The sequence below is a fragment of the Gigantopelta aegis genome, chromosome 9 (genome assembly GCF_016097555.1).
Source record: "Gigantopelta aegis isolate Gae_Host chromosome 9, Gae_host_genome, whole genome shotgun sequence".
Classification (NCBI taxonomy): Eukaryota; Metazoa; Mollusca; class Gastropoda; order Neomphalida; family Peltospiridae; genus Gigantopelta; species Gigantopelta aegis.
This window is the reverse complement of record NC_054707.1, coordinates 64309758-64335679: the sequence shown is the minus strand read 5'-3', so window position 1 is coordinate 64335679 and position 25922 is coordinate 64309758. Positions and strand designations below refer to the sequence as shown.

At 37.3% G+C, this 25922-nt stretch overlaps 1 protein-coding gene across 3 annotated transcripts in view; it reads left to right on the top strand.

The window, feature by feature from the left end:
- Positions 1-25922, top strand: part of LOC121380609 (lactadherin-like) — a 107396-nt gene that overhangs the window by 68587 nt on the left and 12887 nt on the right. For 2 of the 3 annotated variants that reach the window (XM_041509506.1, XM_041509505.1), the window contains exons 4-9: positions 8636-8758; positions 10702-10840; positions 12590-12730; positions 15847-16019; positions 22145-22222; positions 25153-25297. In XM_041509506.1, the coding sequence (XP_041365440.1) occupies positions 8636-8758; positions 10702-10840; positions 12590-12730; positions 15847-16019; positions 22145-22222; positions 25153-25297 (799 nt within the window). The remainder of the gene's footprint in view (positions 1-8635; positions 8759-10701; positions 10841-12589; positions 12731-15846; positions 16020-22144; positions 22223-25152; positions 25298-25922) is intronic. The other variant, XM_041509507.1, reaches the window with a different exon arrangement.

Sequence of the window (25922 nt, the reverse complement as noted above, 5' to 3'; positions counted from 1 at the left end):
CCTGGCCTGACCTGACCTGGGGACTGTTTCTGTTTCTTTCCAATAACTACTGTTGTTACTTCAAGATTTATATGCGAATATTTTACAGCTTTAACAAGAACGAAAATAATTTACCCGTCCGATACATTTTAATAAACTAACATGCTTTATGTCGTATTATCCCTTTAATCGCAATTTCAGTGCACTTGCAGCTGATGCTAGGTAGATAGCATTCCGCTGAGTGTATTTCATGGTTTAAGAAAACCCAAGACATGTTTATGAGTTATCTACCATCTCTAATTAAGTGTACAATAAAATAGCTTTTAACGTGTACGTGTTTATTTTCAACATTGTGAAAAAAATAGCACCATGTGAAACAAACAAGGCAGGTAAGCTGATATGGTTTCCAAAAACATGCTAGCTTAGTTGCCGATTAGTTTGATTTAAACAAGCGAAACCTTTCAAACAATATCTTGATGAGACAGTCTGTGCGGTGGGTTATTAAAGGGTTGCTTTTTTGACAGTGTGTGTGTGTGGGGGGGGGGGGGGGGCGTAGCCCAGTGGCAAAGCGCTCGCTTGATGCGCGGTCGGTTTGAGATCGATCCCCGTCGGTGGGCCCATTCAGCTATTTCTCGCTCCAGCCAGAGCACCACGACAGGTACATCAAATGCCGTGGTATGTACTATCCTGTCTATGGGATGGTGCATATAAAAGAGCCTTTGCTGCTAATCGAAAAGAGTAGCCCATGAAGTGGCGACAGCGAGTTTCCTCCCTCAATATCTGTGTGGTCCTTAACCATATGTCCGACGCCATATAACCGTAAATAAAATGTGTCGAGTGCGTCGTTAAATAAAACATTTCCTTTGACAGTGATTCATGAGTGCACGTCATCGCTGCTATATTTAGTCCAATATGAGCTCGGTCCTGGTGCTAGGTTTGATTTAGTAAACTAGTCTGAGAGTGGCAGTCTTCTTGGAGAGGTGCAGGAAGGGTGCTTTGAGCCGTAAAATATCTCCTATGTGAGTGGCTAAGAAGGATGAATCTCCAGGAAAGAGTCTCCTCGGGAGTGGCTGTTCTCCTGTAAATGAGACACTAAATAGAGATTCATGAAAACTGTCACCATTTTGCCAAATGCCCATTCGAATCTGCATTTGGTAGAGATACTGTCTTGATCTTGAATAACGGTTTTGTCCTTTAGATTCGATGTGTGTGAGTGTCAGTGTGTGTGTATGTGTATGTGTTTGTGTATGTGTATGTGTATGTGTATGTATGTGTGTGTGTGTGTGTGTGTGTATGTGTATGTGCGTACGTATGTGCGTGTGTGTATGTGTGTGTGTGTCTGTGACTGTGTATGCGTGTGTGCGTACGTGCGTGTATATGTGTGTGCGTACGTGTGTGTGTGCGTACATGTGCGTGTGTGTGTTTGTGAGTATAGCTGATTCGTTGTTTATGTTTATACTAGTCGATATTCTTACACATCCGTTACTGACAAAATGATAACATCATGCATTATTTATGATATCACACGGAAATAACACACGTATTTTTTATTGATTTATAGGCACACGACTGGCTGTTCCACATAATTACCCGGTCGCCACAGCCATACCATTTAATGTAATAAGCACGACCAAAACTAATTGCTCTGTGACGTACAAATTAAAACTGATTTCTCTTTGACGTATAAGTTAACAGCAAACACTCGTGCTGTGAAGACGTTTTAGTTAGAAAAGAAGAAAAGACGTTTAAATTTCTTTGAACTTCGTTTCTGAGGCTTAGTAAGAAACAGAATACTACACTCGTGTACGTTATATACCATTTACCTCACAACTGGTTGTTTCAAGAGGTGTCCAACTCGCTTTCACTTGTTGGTTACGTTTTGAAACAACCCGTAAGATGAAAAATATATTATGGCCACTCATATAGTAGTTTCTGTTATGACTTAAAAACGATTTGTTGCAACGCAAATTTGACAGACGAAAATAGCCATACACCTCAGTACAAACAGTCAGTTAGGTGGAAGATTTCTGTGAAGCATACCCTCACGGCAGCATCAACTTGTTAATCACATCCGGAATGCCACGTGTGTGTAAGCGGTCCCTGGTCTCATTAACGGTGCGTTTACACTGTGGGATTCCTAGTAACAAACACGTATCACAGCAGAAGTGTTTCCAGGAGACTTCTAAATTGATTCAATTATGGTGTGTTCACTTGGGGTGGGGTGAGGGGTCGCGGTTTATTTAGTATGCAGTGTGTTCAGAAAGGCGGGAACTCCCAGACATTTGCTAAATCTCGTGATGAATTGAGTATGTTGTATAATGAATCAATCGTAAGCGATTGCGACCACCACAATGAAGCGCCTAAACTAGTTCTACGGACTCTTTCTTTCTGCCCTCTATCTCTGTCTGTCTGTCTGTCTCTCTTTCTCGCAGTTGAGAAAAGATCACCGATATTAATAATTTAATATTACCATCGCAAGCCATTTTTCGAAATCCTATGGCTAAAGTCGCTAATGTATGTCACATTAGTATTAACATATTTAAGCGGTGCGCTTTTCGCGTTTTGTCATACAGTATTAAACCGCATGGCGACAGGCGTGCGCTGTGTGTAGGCAGTGTTTGTATTTTGCATTGGTAAATTATATTTTAATACTGAGAGGCGAGATAACAGCTTAAATATTTTGTGCTTCGCATTACAACACACTGTTGTAAAGATATATAAGGTGGTAAAGTGTTCGCTTGATGCACGGTCGGTTTGGATCGCTCCCCGTCGGTGGGTCGATTGGGCTATTTCTCGTTCCAGCCAGTGCACCACGACTGGTATATCAAAGACCGTGGTATGCGCTATTCTGTTTGTGGGACGGTGCTTATAAATAGTTTGCTGCTAATATAAAATTGTAGAGGGTTTCCTCTCTAAGACTATACGTCAAAATTACCAAATGTTTGATATCTAATAGCCGACGATTACTAAATCAATCTGCTTTAGTGATGTCATTAAACAAAATAAACTTTTAACTTTTTGCAATATATAAGCTGACTGGTCGAATGTTTCAACAATACAGTATATAACTCGATTACAGTATTGTGTTACTGCAAGTGACAGTGTGGAGACGCACCTTTAGACGGACGGTGCAGAATAGACCACGCATACCAACATGATTCACGCATCAACGCATCAATACAGACACGCATTTTGCAGTTGTTTAATGACCCGGGGTGTTTACCAAGTTTTTAGGAGAAACTCCGCTTGTTACTGAATAAAATCTAAAATATGTAACAAACGTTTAGCACGATCAGCATATAAATGTATTTCTTCTCAGATGATGCTATAAAAAGGCCATTTCATGCTTTTATCCACAGTTTCTATTCGCCAGTGTCTCGTCAATATAAATATCTTTGTTATAATCATGTTTGTACTGACTACGGATTGGTGAAAATAACATTCTTGTGAATTGGAAAGCAATTAGTTATTAATACATTACAAATTATTTGACAAGAGAAGAGATATGTTATTGGGACATGGTTAAGCCCTAATCTTATTGATTGCCAGCAATAGTCTTTTATTCACTTAATCTCAGACAGGACAGCACATACCAAATTTAAAAAATATACCATTCATGAAACACCAGTTGAAACTGGAAATAATTTAATAGAAAGAAAGTAAGACATTGAGAGAGAGAGAGAGAGAGAGAGAGAGAGAGAGAGAGAGAGAGAGAGAGAGAGAGAGAGAGAGAGAGAGAGAGTGGTCTGTCAGAAATTGACAAAGCGTTTGCTTGCAACTATAAACTGTTAAATCGTTTCGAACATCTCAACATTTTCTTGATCGTCGAAATGTGAGTTGCCAGGTAAAAGTGTAACACATTTTAACTGCGGTTATATGGCCACAGTAATTTAACATGTTCAAGAAGGTGGTCTATTTGCTACCGTCGTACCTCAAACTAACCTTCTAACCATCGAACCACACTTCATTCATATCACATCTCAAGGAAATGTACATCGCTTAACAGAAAAAACCCACACCCGATGACAGTAGGAAAGGGATAGGCGACATCGATATGCAGTGGAATTATGTTTCTGACATTGATATATTTTACATGTCATTGTGAGACAGGGAAACCAAGAAACTAAGAAATGGACCACACATACATACACGTGACTTGCATTCCGCTTGTCGTAAATGTAACTCCCGAATATTTCTCTCATGCAAATGAACAAACAAGAGAGATAAACATCTGAAACAAAAACAAATAAATAAAAGTCAAAGTGCTATGAAATTAAACTACTTTTAATTGAATATCGGTTGCAGTATCCCAAAACAGTTTTTCACCCAATGGCAAACCGAATCAGATACGTAACGCATTGTCAGTTGTATGAGAATAACATACAAGTACAAATGTAGATTAAGTTTTAAAAAAAACAAATTAACGAAATTATGTGTAAGATATGTCCATTCAAGGTTAGTGATGGGAAAGGAAGGATTTAAAGACAAATACTAAAAACGGATCTAATACCTGTCCTCCATGAGTGCAGTATCTGTGTATTTATCTGCACCCACTTGGCATCCTCGTCCTCTAATAAAGCTGGTCTGACCCACGGCACTAAGTAACGATCGTCGGTAGTGTGTGTGTAGGGGGGGGGGGGGGTATTTTAAATCGTTACAAGCATCTCTTGACAATGCCAGAAGTAACTACTAAGTACTCACCAAAGTGGTCAGACTAAACCCACAGTGGAAGCTGCTGGGAAATGGCAGATGTGTGGCACCAGATACAAGCACTGTCGCGGTTGGAGAGACAAGGATGTGGGTGTGGATGTGGACAGCGAAATAAGTTGAAAGATAGGAGGAACTGACAGATCGGGAAGAAATGAGATGCATTCAAAGAAAAGAAAGGAAAGTGGGCAGTAGGATTAAAAAAAGAAAGAAAGAAAAAGAAAACAAAGAACAAGAACAAATAAAGGAAAAAGGAATCTAATTGTAATGACATTCAATAGTCATGATTCGATTCCTATCTCTATGAGATCTGCAGCTAAACCATTTCTCACAGCCTATCGCATCTGTTTTACAATCTGTAATACAGTCAGGGACTTGTGGCCACGACAAAGGTGTTTGAACCTTCAGTATGGAAACGCGTCTAACGATAAACAAAACACAGTGTATCGCCATATCGCTATTCGTGTCCGCTCCACCCGTGACCGCCAGGTGGTGCGCGATTGACAGCCGATCACTATCTGACCGACAGTGCCTACGAGCGGAGTGGATACACGGTGTTTGAGGATCAGGTGTTTGTTTATAGCTTACCGGCCTCGGTGGTGTCGTGGTTAAGCCATCAGACATAAGGCTTGTAGGTACTGAGTTCACAGCCCGGTACCGGCTCGCACCCAGAGCGAGTTTCAACGACTCTTGCGCTCATCCTCCTGAACACACTACATACTACATCGACTTCTCTCTCACTAACAACTAATCACCAACCACTGGCGTAGCAAGGATTATAGACTGGGTGGGGCAATCCATACTATGTATGATTTTATTAAATTTAATACTGTAAACAAAAATATTGGGGTGGGGGCATGGCCCCCGTGCACTAGTGGTGTAACAATACATCGAACTATCGATATGTTGCGATAGTCAGTGCCTCGATAGCAATGCATCGACAGGTAATTCAGCTATCGATAACTATCGCAATTGTTTGCTCAACTATCGATAGTTTCGATAGTATGCATAGTCAAATATGATCTACGACCAATGCATGATTTCACTACCTAATAACATTGTTACAAACATACATACATACATACATACATACATACGTACATAGGCCAGAAAGGATTTAATTATCCCCTGCGCCAGTGCGTTAATATCTATGTATGTAACAGTCAACCTCGACATACATACAATATATAGATATTCATACATCAATACATACGTACGTACATACGCATACCTACATATATACATACATATATACATATTGGATGATTGAAGTAAATAGTTTTGCGAAATATCTATTAATATTAATGTTATCAAGGAATTGAACAATTCACAATACTATTGTAATACTATTGCAATATTACTATCACTATTGCAATACTATCACAATAGTATTTTAACTATCGCAGTACTATTGCAATAGTAAAACTGACCGCAGTAGTCACCCCTACCGTGCACCCTCGCTTAGCAACTGCCACAAACGCACTATTCTGGACAGACAACCCAGATAGCTGAGGTGTGTGTTCCCAGGACAGCGTGATTGAACCATAATTGGATATAAGCACGAAAATACGTTGACATGAATGAATGAATGAATGAATGAATGAATGAATATGAGCGGAGTGATACAGTGAGTTTGAGGATCCGCCGGGAAGCCTTCCGGATCGGATGACTGGAATTCCTGCGGTTGTCCCGCAGAAGTGTACCTGTCCGTTGTTACGTTTGCAACGCTCATCACATAAGACCGAGTACTTGTTTAACTGGGTTTGTCGTATGTAACAAAGAGACAGTCCTTCGTGAGTCCATAAAATCATGAGCATTTGCTTTGGCATTATTTTTATAAGGTTATCAAATACAACAAGGTTCGAATCCACAGCCAATCCAAACACATGTATATCTTCTATTTTTTATGTGTAGTAACCTCAAACTGTTATCATTTGAATGTGGTGATCTTGTGGTAAGACAAAAAGACGGAGAGACAGACCTACATATAGATAGACATACAGATAGATAGACGAATGAATGAATGAATGAATGAATGAACGAACGAACGAACGAAGTGAATGAATGAATTAATTAATGTGTCATAATTCTATTTCATTGTGTTTTGCTTTTCTGGATTCAGTCTTCTTCGGTCATTTGGCTAGTTCGTCAAAAATAAACCACCAGTAATAGTGGCTATTAACACAGAAACAGATTCCTCTTACGGCTAACGTTGAGTCTATTAGTTATGACTTCCCATATAGCACCACATGACTCGCGCGTCCTTTAACAAAACAGATGAATCAAAATGTCGTGTTTCTGCTTGTTTTCCTTACATCAAGATTATGAAATATTTAACATTGTGGTCTTCCCTCATGCATTAAGCACTTTTTATCAAGATACGTGAAGTTGGCCAACACCCAAGTGGAATTTGAAGCGTCCAAGGGTTACAAGATATTAGTTTTGGGGCAAATGTGACGGTTTCAGTTACAAAGCATTATGATATCTTTATTGAAAACCTTTGATCTTTATACACAAACAGTGGCAAGGTTTCGCACATTTTAAGGTTGTAAATTAAACGTGTTCGACAGCTGTTTGTTTTAAACTATCCATATTTCTCAATAAATTACCATTGTGGTGTGGAAACACATGGCCGGGTAACCGTGATTTTAAACGGACAATCTCAAACAGGCATCATGACCAAAAATATTTATTTATTTTTCTGATAAAATGTAACGATTATATCTGAAATTAGAGGCCCACAAGAACTTACATTAAAACAAGTTACAAAATACAATATCTCCTCTCAGAGGTTCTATTGAGATTGCGAAGTCGCTAAACGAATCCATTTTTTGCACCCGATGATTGTGTGGAATTAATTAGTTAGTAAGTTATATATATATATATATATATATATATATATATATATATATATATATATATATAATAATTGTTGGGGGTGGGGGGGGGTTGCTCTAGTGTAAAACAAAAAATGGTATGTCTTTAGCCAATTGTCTTTTGTCTAAGTAGCAAAAAAGAAATCTGCTGCCAAACAAACAGCTCAACAGTACAAAGGATGTACGATTTTAGAATTAGCTTTTGATAATGAAAGATATTCGCCATATTCTTTAAGAGAGAGAGAGAGAGAGGGAGAGAGAGAGAGAGAGAGAGAGAGAGAGAGAGAGAGAGAGAGGGGGGGGGGGGAGACAGAGACAAAGAAAGACAAGAAGAGAGACAGAGATACAGACAGAGGGAAATAAGGGAAGGAAATGAAAGGAATATTATAAAACATCTCCGTTCGTTCAGTGTAGTGATTTTACTTTACATTATGTTACTATTTCCAGTGGCAGGGACGGTACGTAGCCCAATGGTACAGCGCTCGCTCGATGCGCGGTCGGTGTGGGATCGATCCCCGCCGGTGGGCCCATTGGGCTATTTCTCGTTCCAGCCAGTGCACCACGACTGGTATATCAAAGGCCGTGGTATGTACCACCCTGTCTGTGGGGTTGTGCATATAAAAGATCCCTTGCTGCTAATCGAAAAAAGTAGCTCATGAAGTGGCGACAGCGGGTTTCCTCTCTCGATATTTGTGTGGTCCTTAACCATATGTCTGACGCCATATATCCGTAAATAAAATGTGTTGAGTGCGTCGTTAAATAAAACATTTCTTTCTTTCTTTCTTTCTTTCTATTTCCAGTGGCGGATCCAGAAAATCCATTTACGGGGCCCTAATGACATGAGGCGAAATGCCAATGGAACTTTGGGGGAGGTTTGGAGGGGATCGTAAAAAAGTGAAAATTAATATATAATAAAATTATAACTGTCGCACAATTTAGGGGGTCCGGGCCCTTGCACCCCCCCCCCCCCCCCCCCCCCCCTGATTTCATTATGTTTGACGAGTTACCGTATGTTATCACTGTATACTGGATGCCCTTTGAAACAAACGTAACATTCAGTATTGTTTCAACAGGTGACTGGAGTTCTTACACAAGGACGAGGCGATGGAACTGAATGGGTGACGTCATTTATGGTGTCTTACAGCATGGACGCTTTTCATTGGAACTACGTCACAGACAGCTATGGCAACCAGAGGGTAAGCACTTTTTTTTACCCATACGTAATATATAGTACTGTAATTTATCCAGTAGTTTTTTTTACTATTTATTATTTATTTATTTATTGTAATCAACCTTTTAATTTTTTTTTTTTTTTTTCATTGTATAAAATATTTTGTATTTTGGGGTGGGTGGGGTGGGGTGGGATGGGATGGGATGACAGGGCTGTGTGGCGTCCTGGTATAAGGTAAGTATGTTAATGTGTTTGTAGTGTCTGTAGAGAAACTATAACTGACATCTAGTTTTAATATTAATTTTGAAAACTAGAATCATTCCATGCATGGTTTGTGCAATAAGTCAAAAATAGAATAGCATTTGTGTTTGTTATGGTCGTACGTACTTATCTTTTCATGCTTGACGTAAGTTATATAGAAATATATTTTGAAGGCGTTTGCAAATGACATAATTTTAATTTGTTGGTGGTATATACTGCAAACTGCCTCTTATCCTACCTCCACATGCGGTCTTTCTGGAACATATATGTCTGCCCCACCTTTCATTTTAGTTTAGCTTTATTGTCATGTCCAAGAGATGTTTAAGTACAATGTGCTGGGCACACACGCCAGCCATCTAGACTACCTGTTTATGACAGGTGTTAGTTGTCACTGATTCGTGAGATAAAACTTGAGGCTCTAAAACTCGCTCTGAGTAGAAGCCGACACTGGGAAAGTTAAAAGGTTGGGATTTTTGTTGTTGTTGTTGTTTGTTTGTTTTGGGTTTTTTTTTTTAAACGACGCCCCATTTGATAATTGAAACAGTTATAGTCTTAGAGGAAACCCGTTACAATGTTCCATTGACAACAAGGGATCTTTTATATGTTCTTTTCCTCAGACAGCACATAGCAATGCCTTTGATACTTTGCTACTAACTCGAAAAAGAGTAGCCCATGGCGTGACGATAGCGGGTTTTCTCTTTCACTAAGTGGTCCTTGACCATGTCTCTCGTTCTAACCAGTGCACCACGATTGGTATATCAAAGGCCGTGGTATGTGTTATCCTGTATGTGGGGTGGTGCATATAAAAGATCCCTTGCTACTACTAAAAAAAATGTAACAGGTTTCCTCTCTAAGACTGTATGTCAAAATTACCAAATATTTGACATCAAATAGCCAATGATTAATATATCAATGTGCTCTAGTGGTGTCGTTAACAAAACAAACTTTTTAAATCTATGTCCGATGTCATGTAATCGTAATTAAATGCGTTGAGTGCGTCGTTAAATAAAACATTTCTTTCTTCCCTTCTGTCATTCTGTCATTCTGTTGCTCTGGTCCTCACTTACACGGGTCATCACTATCCGGTTCCTCTACGACCGCCAGGCATCTCTTTGATGACTCTGGCTCTTCACTGTATGGCGTCTATGGTGCTACTCGATTAGCACATATGCATTTCAGTTTCACGTAACTCGCTTACATACAACCATTGGCCTGACAGACGTGTGTCGTAAACATGTTGTTGCGTTGCTGTTTATTGACATACCCAGCTGTTTTATGACTTGCGTGTTTCTCTCACTTGAGAACAAAAAGACTCAAATAACGAGAAGGAAAAGTATGAAAATTCTTAAAAACTGAAGGGAAAACACATTTATGAATGCAAAAATAAATAAATGCAGGAATAAATCATTTCTTAAATGAATGCATAAACAAACAAACCATTAAACACACGAACGAACGAAAAAGCAAGTAAGCACGTAAAGCAAATAAATAAATAAATAAATAAATAAATAAAACATTGGTAATAAAGCCTTAGATGAAGTGTGAAAATTATTAAATTTATGTGATGAAAACAGGATGCCTATATTGTCTTATATCAGTTACAATTGTTCCCTTTACTTGAAGACTGTTTGTTTCTCTGTCTCGCTCTCAAGTTATTCCAAGTTACTCTGTTGTCTTTGACTATAAATATTTAGATTTTTTTCGCAGGTTTTCGAAGGAAACACAGACTCGTTCAGTGTGAAACATTCCTACCTGGACAGGCCCCTCATCGCCAGATTTATAAAATTCCACACAGTCCACTGGCACAGACACCCGAGTCTGAGAGTGGAGGTGATGGGATGTCAATGTAAGTACAGTTTTACCCAACCATTTTACCAGTCTCCATCTGGCAAATAGTAGTTTCCTTATAGTAAACATAAATGGATAGGTGAATGGTTGGGCTTTTTATATTTGAAACTTGAGAGGGAGTTTTGTAGATATATTCCATGTCTATAGAACACGTAATGAGTGGGTTATTAAATGAAGGATTTTATTTATTTTATTACGTTACTTAAAACAACAACAAACAAACAAAACAAAAACCACAAATCCCCAACTAAATAGGTACACTGGTAATTTATTATTATTATTATTGAAAACGTATATGTGTAAACTGAGTAAGCTATAAATATAGAACGCATACGTGTTTGACAGAACATATCGATACACAGTAAGGTTGTGGGGTTTGGGTGTCATTGGGGGTATGTCATTAATACGAAACCGATATTATACCACCAACGAAAACACATACATTCTTCATAGCATAGCAGAGTTCTTGTATTTCCCGCGCTGTAACCGTGTACGTGTTTCTTCTCAGAAGTACTTATCCTGCTTTAATGTAAGTTAAGCGTTACTATTTTGCACTTCATTGAGCCGAGGTTGAGGAATTTAAAATCTTCTTGGGAGGGTGTCGATATGCACACTTGAACCGACCGCTCGTTGTTCTACGCCATGACTCTGCTAAATTCGTCGTGTCGGGTGGCGGTTTCTTCTCTGTAGGTAAGCGTGTAGAATACAGTATACGTATTGTCCAATCGTTGACCGCGGTGTTGCGTTGCGGTATATTGTTTCAGTTCAGGATTAAATGTAGCAAAATTGTTGTATGTCTTTTAGGAAATAGTATCTTTCAAATAAGGTAAACTCTAGTCTCCTTGAATAATGTTTAGTCACAGGTAAATTAGTTCAGTATTAAAACTGCGTTGAATGTAGTTTTATAACAGCAGCGCATGGTTACACGTGTTCCTGGTTGGAGACGTCTGGTGTAAAATAATAAAAAAAATCAGCCCGTTACTTTTGAAAATACCAGGCGAGTGATTAACCACTCGTCTTAAAAGTATCAGGCGAGTGATTTGCGTTCCAAATGAAAACATTTGAGTAAAGCTTGCATATATTGATAAAAACACTGTAGCTTCTGAGAAAAACCACCCTCTCTCTCTCTCTCTCTCTCTCTCTCTCTCTCTCTCTCTCTCTCTCTCTCTCTCTCTCTCTCTCTCTCTCTCTCTCTCTCTCTCTCTCTCTCTCTCTCTATTAAATGGATATTTGGGTATTTAGAGCGTAGGGTATTTGTATATAAGCACGAACAGTGATGTTTGAGATACACGTTCATTTAAGTTGACATAACACATTTTAACAAACCCCACCTCCCAATATTTACATCTTTGAACTTAATTATTTTGCATTGCAAAAACAGACAGACTGTCGTTTTATAGAACACGCTGCATTATCACAATTAACATGCGTTCGTACTAACACGAACTGTTACATCCTGTAGGGCGTGTCTTGTTTAATTATTACATATCTATTTGTGTTTGCAAAAAAACACATTTTTTGTGAACTTGGGGGCTCGTTTAACTCATCTACAATGTATTATACTGTCATTCAAAGAAGCGTATAATATTCCTCTTATTATAGGGTGTGCCTTTAATGCCATATCATGTGGCATATTATATTCGTCATAAAACTTTTAACTATGTGGTTGTCATATTATGTCAAAAACTTGAATATATATTTTATGCTGACTCTAATGCTGATTTTTTTTTGTACTTGTATTGTGTAGTGTGTAAAGAGGCGATTGGTCTGCCCCCTTACGGCAAGATTTCATCCTCCAGTGCCAGACAGGCTCGCAAGAAGAGCTCTTGTCAACCAGAAGACGGAAATATCTTCAGTCAAAAGGCGTGGTGCGCCAAAGGACAAAATGGTAAATAACCTAATACATATTCACGTGTATACATATTTATGACCTAATACATATTCATGATCTCGATACATATTTATGTACTTGATACATATTTATGAAAAGCTTAAAGTCGTCATCTTATATATTTTTTACCGTCAGATTTAATTAAAAAAAATTGTTTTCGAGCATATATCCAATTAAGGTTCAAGCACTCTGGCCATGGTGAATAACCTGAAAACATTACCCTTTTACGTTAAAATAAAGTGAAGATTTGACGTGCGTAGCATTGGTGTGGGGTTAGGCTGGGGAGAATACATGAATAAGTTTCATTTGTAAGAAATAAAATATTTTCATTTAGCCTATTTGTTTACGGGATACATTTTGTTTCCAAAATGACATTAATTATTTTAATGAATAACCCTACTCTAAACATAATCCTAGCCCACTGGTAAGATTGAAAGGTAGGCTTTAAGTAGCAGCTGGTGACAAGCTTCAGTTCATATAAAACCTTAACATTTACCCTCGCATACATCAGCCGACAACGTAGTTATGACCTTACCCCAGTTCCCCATCCCAGTTTTAAAATGATAGAAAACCTGTCCCGCATAATATTCTAGAAGATGATTTTGCAAGCCAGAAACGCAACAAGGCAGCCAGAAACGCAACAAGGCAGCATACCCCCAACCCCTCACGTCTCAAATAGATCGCGGCCTTCTAATGTTATATACTTGTAATCAATTATGCATGCCCCAATTCCACTTCAATTTGTTTTTTAGTTATGCGTCTCTGACAAATGCAGAGAAACACCCGCGTAAATTGCATTGTGACGTCAGTTACTGGTGTCGTGACATGCATGTGTACAGAAACACATAGTATTTGAGACCAAATCTAATTCACTTCTAGAGTAGTTATGCCAATGTAAATTACAGAGATGTATTGTGGGACTGAATGAATGAATGAATGAATGAATGAATGTTTAACGACACCCCAGCATGAAAAATACATCGGCTATTGGGTGTCAAACTATGGTAATGCAAACAAATAAAGTGATGATCAACATCAATATAAAAATTCAAAATTTAATTAAAAACAGTGTAAAGAACTGTGCAAAAATAGAAATATCACAGATAGATACTGACTTTTACTCAAAATTTCAATTTTATCTCGAAAAAAAACAAGGGGATTTGTGCTGTATTGGCCATTCTCAAAGAGAATGTTACACCCCTGTACCACGGTGAGGTTACAGCACGCGCAGGGGTAGTGGGACTGAATGACATGACAGTACTGTGGGGTTGACTGCTAGTAACAGTTAACTTCCTGATACTGCGGATGAGGATTTTGCTTGCAATCAATATTTGATATTACTTTCCATGTGTTCCCATCAGTATATTACGATAGGCCAAGGCACTCTAATTGAGTGCCGCTGTCCACTTAAGGTTCAGGTACGTTAATCCTGGGCACGATTTTAAACGAGCAGAAGAATGATGAAGAAGCAGATTAACGGTGCTTATTGTTTCCCAGATTACATATAAAGTTAGTTGGGCTTTTTTTTTAATATTGTGTTCACATGAAATATCAGCCGTTTAAAAAAAAAAAAACATCGTCGAATTCATAAATATTAAAAAAATATTTTTTCTTCTGCTTTTACATATTTTGTTAATATTTTACAAAACATTCATTCGTGTACCTCAGCAATCTTGCAAACATTCCTTGCATATTGAAAACGACTTGGCTTTTGTTGCTACCAGTCTTATCTTAACACCGTGAATGCTGGTCACGTGAGTGTTGTGTGGTTGTGACGTACGTGTTCTGCTGTAGCAAAGCAAATCGTCGTCAGGATAGCAGTATGAAGAAAATTCACTGTGCGCCGGCATTGTGCTGCGCTTCGCAGACCATAAATGTAATTTTCCACATGACTGGTCCCAAATTATTTACCTTTTCACAGATAGGAGTTTTGAAACGTCCTATCTTTGACTTCTATCTTCGCCTACTGTCGCAATACCCTGCAAAAAATATTAATCTTATACACAAGCGAGCGCCATGGGAGTATTTGATTGAATGCAACGTTGTACCGCAGGTTAACAAATCACGTATTTTAACCAGGCGACAAGAATAAATAAAATATATACTACTGGAAATAAATAAGGGAACACGTGGTATTTAAGACCCAATTATATTAGCTATTAGAGAAGTTATTCGTGTATAAAATACAGGAGCCCATTTCACAAAACATTGTAAGTTTGCGTCTGCTACTAGCAGTTATACCGGTCGTGCGTTTGCACGTGTTTGGCATCAATTTCACGCAGAAAATGACATCACTGCGGCAGCTGGTGTATTTTAAAGACAAAAGAAAATGAAATATGTGTTCTTCTAACTATATTTGTTATACTATAATAGTAATAAGAACTGTGGTTTAGTCGTAGATTTACGTGTACGTGCAAAACTAGGCTTACGATGTTTTGTGAAATTGGGCCAAGATATGTAATTTGGGATTGTGTGTCAGTACTGTGAGACTGACTGCCAGTAACTCTGCTAACTTTCTGACACAGTGGATCAGGATGTTGGTTGCAGTCAGTATTCGCTGTGACTATTTATTATGTGTCCCCTTATTTCTTTCCATCAGTATAAATAAAAAGAAAACCTGAATAAATAATGTAGGTGTAGTTCTTGGTGATATATCTATACCGTTTTAGTTCTGGTGGGTAGCAAGGTCGATTCCCCCTCAGTTGAACCAATTCGTGCATACGGCAATAGCGGGTTTCTTCTCCAATATTCTAGAATAGGTGTAAAAAGTTACAATTTTGGATTTTGCTAATGTTATAGGCCTATTATGTTAGAAAGTTTTGATCACAGGTGATTTTTAAATGTTGTTCATCAGCATTGCATGCCAAAATAGTGCAGGATGTGGATTTGTCTTGTTTTAACCATAGAAGCTTATAAAGTAAAATGCCAAAATATCCACTAGCCCTTGATTAATTTTGTTGAGTATATGATTATGCATTTATAAATAAAATACTATTTCAAACAAGTAACCAGGTTTTAGATAGAAATAAAATACACTATTTTAATAAAAGACAAGTAGCTTTAACGACTACCAAAATTTCCCGATGGGTCATGTCTTCCATGTTGATTTTCAGATAAACAATGGCTTCAGGTTGACGTTGGCCCTCCTACCCTGGTGACGGGGGTTCTGACAAAGGGGCGGGCCGATACTCGGCGCAAACACTGGGTGGAGCGCTTCCGAGTTTCCTACAGCAACGACACGAGGCTGTGGTACTTCTACAAGGACGCCGACCATCTTGACCCCAAGGTAGGAGCGTGTTATTGCCATCATGTATTGTTTTCATCCATCATTACCAAGCTTTGGTCAGTTGTAGTTAGTTGCCAGATGTAGTCCAAGATACGAATCAGGGGCGGGAAAATAGGAGGGAGTAGTTTTTCAACCTAATATATTTATTATTAAAAATAGGCCTGCTATAATGTTGGAAGTAAAAATATATATAATGTAACATGACTGCAGTAATCGGTACAATTGATTTTGAACTCGACCCCCCCCCCCCTTCCCAAATACACGCATATTGATTATGTGTAAAAAGGTTATGATCCCAATCCCACTGCCAACTCCAACGTTGATATACTCCGCCGTGCCTGGCCCTTGTTGAAATAAAGACTGGCAAATAACTTAGAAAAAATCCGCACGTGTCTCATTAGGTTAAGCCCGGAGCACACTAACCGATTTTCCGTAGACTGGTAAAGTTAGACAAGTCATGGGTTGTCAGATAATGACTAACGTTTTTTTTTAGTCCAATACATCTTACCACACGGTAAATGTACACACAGATGGAGTATGTAGAGTGTACCAATTACAAATCTAAAGTACAATTCATCAATTGAAAATCAGCATTTTACTGATCATACATCTACGTTCTATTGATAAAAATATTAATTCTTCTGGTAAAATACTACATACCACTGATAAAAAAAATCTGCATGCCACTGATGGAAAATCTACAGTTCATCAATGAAAACATGTGTAATCTACCAATGAACAATCGAAAATGTTCATCAATAAAAATCAATATTACATCATTTAAAATATATACAGACCATCATTATAAATGTATTTTTCACAGATGAAAAATCAAAAGGTCACTGATGAAAAATATGTTCGTGTGTTGCGGGCTTTAGCTTCATAAGCGAGTGGTGTACTGAATGGAAGGACTGGGGGAAATATTTCATGAACGATTTGAGACAAATGACTCGTCGCAAAATGCACGCTTCATCGACTGCAGACTATACATCAGTTTAAAATGCGTACGGTGCATGGATTAAGACATTGAGTTGAAGACTAAATTAAATATATGTCCTTTTTCACCCGTCGCCGCAGTTTGAACAATATTATCATTGATTTGTATATCTTCTGTTTTGCGGACGAGTTCATGTATGTAGAAATATCTGTATTCACTGATTTATTAATACATTTATCTATTTTGTATATATTCGATCATTTGAACATTCGGGCATTTTATAATTCATTAATTCATTCATTATTTACATATTCACATGTATTTATTATGTTCTATAATCCAGTATTTCTTTCTCTGTTGTACATGGTTTTATACATATGTAAATCATTTAAAACTTGAGTTGATAAGGTCACTGTGAAGAATAAACAATAATTTAGAATAACATACATTAAGATAATACCCCGGCTCTGTGACATACATAAGTGCCATACCACCCCGCAGAGGTTGTTCAAAAGAATCCTTAATTGATTTTACGCGTTTTGATTTTTCTGTTCAGGCGACCGGTGATAAGTTGTGCTTTATCAAGATGTAAACTGAATTCCAGTGGTACATTTCCACAATATAATACGGCGTCGCGTGCAAGTATGTACCACGAATTTAACGATTGGTCGTCATTGTTTTTCTTCTGTGTGTGCGTGTGTTTTGTTTTCCTGAAACAACAACGCGATCCACCAGGCGCGGGTTGGTAATGTCGTAGACCCCCATGGCGAATTAGGTTTCTGGACCCCCCGAATCATACAGTTTTTCTTATTCTGACCTACTGCGGCCCCGTGACTGCCAGATGCCCTGGGTCTATGCCCGATTCATCCGACTGCTAAGTCTGCCTGTAGTTGGCGCTACCATAATATCTAGCTGACTATTCAGGTGAAACAAGACATTCTAATAACAGCCGAAAACAACGGTTTAGTGCTTTTACTTATAAACATACTAATAATCTAATATATACTTGTATATTTAGGATCTCAGTAGACAATGGTGTTTTATCCGAAGAACCTGGCTTAGACTACGTAGCAACATTGCTTTTAGTAGAAATAGCTGACGCTCTTAATAGTCTTGGGAAGTGAATGTGGCTGCTGATTAGGTCCCTCGCCATCTTTCTCAGGTTTACGCTGAAGATTTGTTTTTCTTCTTCTTCTACTGTTTATTGTAGTATACACTTACCAACTTAGTTAGGCTTAACAGTCCAAACAAATGGACAAACAAAACTACTTAGCAATAACTGAAGTTAGATTCAAACAAACCAGCTTCTGAGTATGTTTCGCGTAGTCTAGTGGTTGAACATCAGCTTTACCATGTTAAGTACAATTAATATTATTTATTTACATACAGATTTAATAAAACATGTTTGTCGGTTAACTGATGATCAAATTACTGTTACAATGTTATATAATACTGATATAATTTACGAGAGCCGTCACGATTTAGTCAAAATTTCTTTGGGACTTTGTCTAGTGCACGACTATGGTTTTGAGTTTGTTAGTGGGTTTGTACTTCCGATTTTCTATATTGAAAACCATTCACGTTAATATGTAGAGTTGTATTTGTTTTCTCTCTCTTGAAAATACCAGAACAAAGCCATATGTTTCATGAGCAGTATTGGGTGGAGTTAAGGTTTATCATACACCATTATATTGGAAATAGAATTATATAATGAAAGAAAAACTGCTTCTTTCACTAGGCGATGTCATTTAGCAGTTATAAAAAAAGTCCAAAGTTACATTTAGCTACATATTATCCTCATATTTTTCTCTCTTTTTTTCACAAAAAAAACCCCTAACATAATAAACCATAAAAGAAAAACAAACAAACAAAACAACAGCTATTAAACTGCCGCGTTCCATTCTTTTATTGCAAATTTATTTCACCACATCGCGACATCTGTTCCAATTGATTTATAGAACGGCGAACACAGATATATACCCACCAACAACAAACTATACAAACAAACAGGTCTGGATTTCAAAATATGTTTCACTCACAGTCATCTGATACGGGCAACCACGCCAAGAGTTTAACATTTGGACTTAAAGGTATCTGCGGCGTTTTATAATTGTACGGAGTCACAAACGGAGTGACTCGACCAGTGTATTGTTGGTACAGCGGCATTGTACGTCTTATCGAGTGAGGATCTGGTGGAAACCGATCCAGTCTCGAGCCACTCTATCCCGCTGCCTCTCCACAAGGACAATGTCTAGCTATTTGCTCTCCTCGAGAGGACCGCCACCGGTTCATTCTCTAGAGGTCCTCCTAGGTCACCTATCAGTGTCAGATATTCTTTTGACCAAATTGGTAGTACTTGATCAAAAAATGTTTTCAGCTTTGAGGTTTCTAAGTATAGTAAATACTTGATCAATATCAGGGTTTTAACTATAGTAAATACTTTATCAATACAAGGGTTTTTGAGTACAGTAAATACTTGATCACTACAGGGGTTTATTAGTATAGTAAACACCTAACCAATGGCAGGTTCTGGAATAGTAGCCGAGTCTCAATAGTTATTATGTACCCGGGTAAGCCACTGCTAAAAATATAATAGTAGAAATAAGTCTTGTTCCATGTCGTTTTATATATTAAAATATAATATGTGTCAGTTGCTGACAACTAGTATTCAGACCCCGACTACTTGTATATTTGAAGCCCACCAATGTACACGACTGTTGTTACTGGTGTTACACAAGCATGTCTTAAACAATAGAAGCCAGGTCTCAAATATTACCCAGTGAACAAAAATATACCCCCTAGCTTGGGTTTAAGGTTCTTGTCTGTACATTGTTAATTTTGTTTATAAAACGATAGGTATTTTCTGATGCCCTGTTGTTTAAAGCTATAGCAAATATTTGTTTGTTTTATAAATCTGATTGATAAATTTTCGTTTGGTTGTCTATATGGCGGGGGTGGGTGCGTGGGGGGGGGGGGGGGGGTGAGGTGGGGTTGTTTAAAACCAGACCATCACAATATATATTAGAACAGTAGGCGCGAAGTCGTTAGTGACTGATGCATAACACGTCCAGTATTCACATATCTCAGTAAAGCTATTACTGTAATAAAGAAATCCTATCTTTGTACAAAGCAGAGTCCAATGCATGTTTTGACAAGGTCGTGACTGCGGCCACGAAGCCCTGTATTATAGGTAACTGTCACTTCCCATTACTTAGTGTGCGCACCGAAAGATCTTCTAGTACATTCATGGCCCTATATGTATATTGATTTAGGGTAGGGGGTTGTTTTGGGGGGTGTCGTTTGAGGTGGATTTTTAAATCATAATCAGCGTTATTATTTAATAGTTATATAAGTCAATGAATGTACACGTGGAAGGCATCGAAATTATTGTTCTAAACCTGGCGAATCTGTTGTGCATTATTTTAATGCAAACATAGTTAGCTTGTTTAATTTTATTTTGTGGGTTCTGGGTAATGTAAACTATTGGCACTGAATACTGCTTTGGTCCTGTGTTTATATTTGTAACAACTATAATCCAATACCACGGACGGGAGTCTGATTTTGAGGTAAATTCGACCCAGGTATTTTGTGACAGTTTAAAACATATTTATATAGCAAAATACATTTATTGGCTTGTGTTTGCTTAATAACCTATGAACAATTTTATTTTTCAGATTATTGATTTTATAGTTTGAAGAATACAAAAACAACCACCATACACTGTATTGGCAATACATATTTACTTTACAATATGTAACATTAGCTACCATAATGCGTCTAATAAACGAGCCATTATAATCAACTAATGCATATATAAATAAACTAGATACTCCTTTCATATTCATTATTTTAACAATTTCCATTTGAGTGTTTCCAAAACCATCTTCAAGAGGATCTTACAAATAGATCTTATGACATTTTAATATTTTCTTCGGGTTTCGTTCGTTTTTCTTTCTTTCTCTTGTATATGTAACAAGGCATTCATTACAATTCATACTTTACAACTTCGTTATTTTTATTTCATTGTATTTATTTATTTATTTTATTTATAAATTTATTTATTATTGTCTTCATCAGTTTCGTTGACATAAGTATTAAACATAGCTGTCTCAGAACCGAAGAGAATGAATACATGCATCTGCTGTCCTCCACCATTTACCGCCTGTATACCCCGCCAGATTGTGCTTTAGAGGTTTGCCTACAAACTAAAAATAAATTTAGTTGAGACTCTTCCTCCCACTATCCTAGTAATCATCCCATTACTCACTTGACACGAAATCAGACGACGAAAGCAGCCGACAGTAGTAACGCTAGTGGCGCTAAAACAAAATAACTTACATGTAACGTCTACTTCGCTAGCCAGGTGTATTTTGTTGTTAGTAATAACAAATTACATTTTCAAAAATATTTACAAGCAATATCCTTTGTCAAGATACCAACAATTTGTAGTGTTAACCTTGAATCAATATATAAGACAAGAATTATATTCTACATATATGTATAGCGTTGTAAACAAAATAATGTAAAATAAAGAAAAAATAATACATCTTTGTCTTACGCACCAGATGCAATGTCTTTGTTGTCGTTATTGTGATTTTATGAGTGGCATGATTGAAATTAAAACGACATAACTGACATTGCTTTCAGAATCATTTCTCTGTTAAAGTCACGATTTTAAGTTTCCTAAGAGCGTGCTTATCCAGAATGACGTGGCTAGCTGAACTGACAAATGTAGTTAGCTTTTCGAATGACATGTTTACGCTATTAATGTAGGGAAAAAATATGTTTAGACCTCTGTCGCCAATTAGTGTTCCTCTGAGCTGCTTTGATAATAATAATTTTAGACAACAATACGCCTTTGCAGAAACAAATATGCATAGAACAAAATAAAACCAAGCATAGAACTTAACACTAAAGTCGTGTTATAACGTGTGGTAAAACGATGGTATTTCTTTCTGGTATAAAATCTCCATTACATTTTCAATTACAACGGTGCAATTAATTAGAAAATATATCACTCGTTATCTGCTGTGTGTTCAGCCGATTATCATCACGTGACGCCACAGTAGGGTCCTGTTGGTAGATTCTGACCGTGACATCTTGTGTCAACCTTGACACAAGGACTGGAGCCAATTGAAATCGAGATGAGATGCTGCAGTGATTAACATTTCCAAACTCTTCGTTGTAGAGTCGATGGTTGTGGAGTCCACCGTTTAATACAACTTCTTCACATTTAATACCTGACAAATACTCCGAGGAAGGCCTGGTAAGCACTAACGAAGGTGGAAAGGTCTCATATTTGAACCCCTATCCTGCGAAAACCAGTCTTTTCAAACTCAATTTAAAACGAACAAACACAACAAAACAAAGGAAAACTTAAAAATAAAAATAAATAGAATTTTAATTGAAAATTGAATTAAAAACTATATGATTATTCCAGTTTTCGAAGCATAGAAACTGTATAGGAAAAAACAACACAAGTAGCGTATACCGTATTTATTACAATAGGCGCTTCCTCTCCGTTGTCTGGTAACACTTATTGTACTCTTTCTGCAAGTATATCAGCCTAATCAAGATGTGATAAAGGCGTTTGGAACATGGTTCTGGATCACAACCACAGAAGAGAAGAGGAACCTGTTTAAAAATGGATAATAACTTCTTTATTTCTGTTTGATTCAGTCGATGGCAGTGTTCTGGTTTATATTATTGTTTTTATTTTCCAATTTTATTATTTATTTATTTATTTATTTATTTGTTTATTATTGACCGTGGAAGAGAAAATAGGCATTGGTAATCTCTGACATTAATCTATGAGGAGTTGAGCACAGCAGACCAGACAACTACATTATCCAGGGCATGACGTTTGTAATTTAAATGGACGAGAGCACGAAATATGGGTTACCTGTTGAAAACAGTTCGGATCATCATGATAAGAGGAGATGATAATCCTTTCCAAAGTTCAAGGCAAGGAAGCACTGGTTTCACTTCCAGTGCAGACAAATAACCGTCTGGAATATGAATATTCCCTTATAAGAACACAGTCGATACAGCACTAACACTCATCGTATGTTGAACTGGATCTTACAGTAGTCCTAGGACACAGATACATTATTTAAAGTTACGTTATGGAACACTAACCAGTAAACTAACTGTCCGATATCTGGAGTGTCCTGACATACGCTCAAACTGAAGATGCTGGTGGCAGCGGTTGTGAAAGACGAATCCGCCGAGAAAGCTGAGATTTGGAAGAAACATTATATGGAAGTTGTCTGCTGGAGTAAATACGGTATTAAGTAACATTGAAAAATGAAAATACTGGTTTGTAACTTTAATAAATTAAACACAAATTAATCTGAAGTATTCAAATGAAGTTATTCGGTTGCTTGCATTCCAATTAATTGAACAAGTTCACCCCATTGGATTCAAAATATATTTGTGAAGAAACAAAACCCCACCTCCTCAAAAGAAAATTGCAAAAACTAAAAATATCATCTTTAAGTGATGAAATATCATTTTATCTTTTGGCTAAAATACCAAAACCGTTATTTAATACTTCATAGAAAGTAAAATACAATTATATACAATTGTTGTTACCTTGGTAATAAACTTCATTTGAAATTCAGAACGCTGTGTGAATTACATTTGACCATTATAAATTATTTAATATTCAATTTTGTTTTCATAGGAACAATTAATAATAGACGAAGTATTTCAATAAGATGCAGGATAGGGGTATAAATATATTTGCTTTTTAACTTATTTCTTAATATTATGTGATCTGAATGCCTCATCTCTCTTTTTAACGTGCTTGTATTAATTGTATATATATATTTATTTAATGCCAGTAAATAATAATGATGTTATATTCAGTGAGAACTCTACTTTTGTAATCTGCTTAAAAGATTCTGTAAATTTAGTAGCTGATAAGAGTTTTCATCGCATGTGTTGTTTGCAGTTAATAACAATTTTACAGTGAACAGTTATTTTAGTAAAACATGATGCATGTAATGCTAAGATTTAATGCATGTTTGATAGGTTATGTCTGATGTGGTTTGATGTAACGACTTCTGATTATTGGTCAATTTTTGAAAAAAAGGATTCATGTTTGATAATGTTTTAACAGTTTTGAAACATTTTCAAAATTAATGTAAAAAAAAATTATATTACAATTTTGAGCATTGGTTTCCTGAAGAAATAAAATCAATTTAGTAATAATTTAAAGTATATTCCTTATCAAAAATAATAACAAATAAAGGTAGCTCGAGTCCTCTTATAATGCAATAAAGTTATTGCATCATAAAGGATTACCATGTTTAAAGGGGGGTGGGGGGTATCAAATTCATGTCGCGTATTATAGATCGTACAAACAATGTTAGGGGCCGTTCAGAATTATCAATATTTTCACAAACGTACGCTGGGGTGGGATGGATGGATAGTGCCAGCGTACACTTTTGAAACGCTCAAAAATGTTGATAAAGCACTAGCAAAATCAAAATCTTTGTTGTACGCTCTTACGAAGGGAGGGACTAAAAAGAAGAACAAAAGAGTACGATTTGTATGCTTGTGTAAATATTTCAGAATTGTGGTTGGCCCCTAAAACCTTTACATTTTGTGTATTAATATGTCGATAAATTTCTTCCATTTTTATCAAACCACTTACGGACATGCCACGATTTTAATAATAATAATAATAATAATAATTTACTCTCTATTACTGACAGCATGTATATAATTCACTCACAACTCACACGGTCTAACCGACATTAACTACTCTTTGACTAATTGTTTGTCACTTAAACTGAGCATGCATGCAGGCATCTTATTAACATACCTCATTAATACCATAAACAACTCCACACCGAATGGTCACGACTCCACTGAATCTCTCGAGCACAACACAACCTCTCAACGCATCGCATCGCATCCCCTGTCGGCACGGGAATGTTTTGTTTATTTTTCATATTTTTTGTCACATTCAGCGTTATTTTGCACGTCCTGTAGTTCCTGTTGCACTTCCACTGGTTGTCGCAAGGTGCTACGGGTATGCCTGGATCACACTAAGGGCATGGGTAGAAAGGATGTAGATGGTGCACCTTCGCGTCTGCATTCGTCACGTAGTGACGTCATCGTCTGTGCATATCGACACAGAAGAGGTTAGACTATCTTTTAAAACCAATTTTTGCTTTTCTTCTGCAGCTATTTGGCGGCAATTCAGATAAAAATACGCAAAGGACACATTTCTTGAACTCGCCGTTCGTTGCCAGATTTGTGAGGTTCCATCCTGTAGAGTGGCATGGCAAAATCAGCATGCGGGTCGGTCTCCTGGGCTGTCCTTTCACGGGTATGTATCACGAGTGAACTGTCCTGTTTTACCCGCTTGAATTTCAGAGGTTGTTATCCAGGTCCCGTGCCTATAAAACGCTTAGAGTCTTAGACTCAAGACTCTAATAGAGTCTGCTACTTTAACGTTATGGCACCGCCATACAAATTGTATGTGTGTGACTTCATTAGAGATTTGAGTCTAGACATTATTGTTTTATAAGCACGGGCCCAGATGCGAAGTCAGAGAGATCAGGATTAGCCAATCCTGTATACAGGGAAATCCATTTTTATTCTTTCGCCTGGAGAGTTCTTAACTGTAAATGCTATTATCTGGTAGAAAGGTGTTCACAATGTTGAGTGTCAATGGGAAGTAATGAACAGTTTAAATTATCATAAGGCAACATTTTCCTTGACCTCTACCCCTATCGTTAACCACCACCTAGATAAATCGCGTTTTGAACTCTAAAACTTCAGCACTATCATCACCTGCTAAATGAATAAATCCAGTAAGGATTCTCCTTCAAAATGATTCTTGAACCGCCACTGGAACATTTTGTTTTGTCCAAATAACGAAATAAAGGTTAACATTCACTTCCGGTCCGCCAGCATACATCTAGTCTTCCAGAATTATTCGAAAACATAAA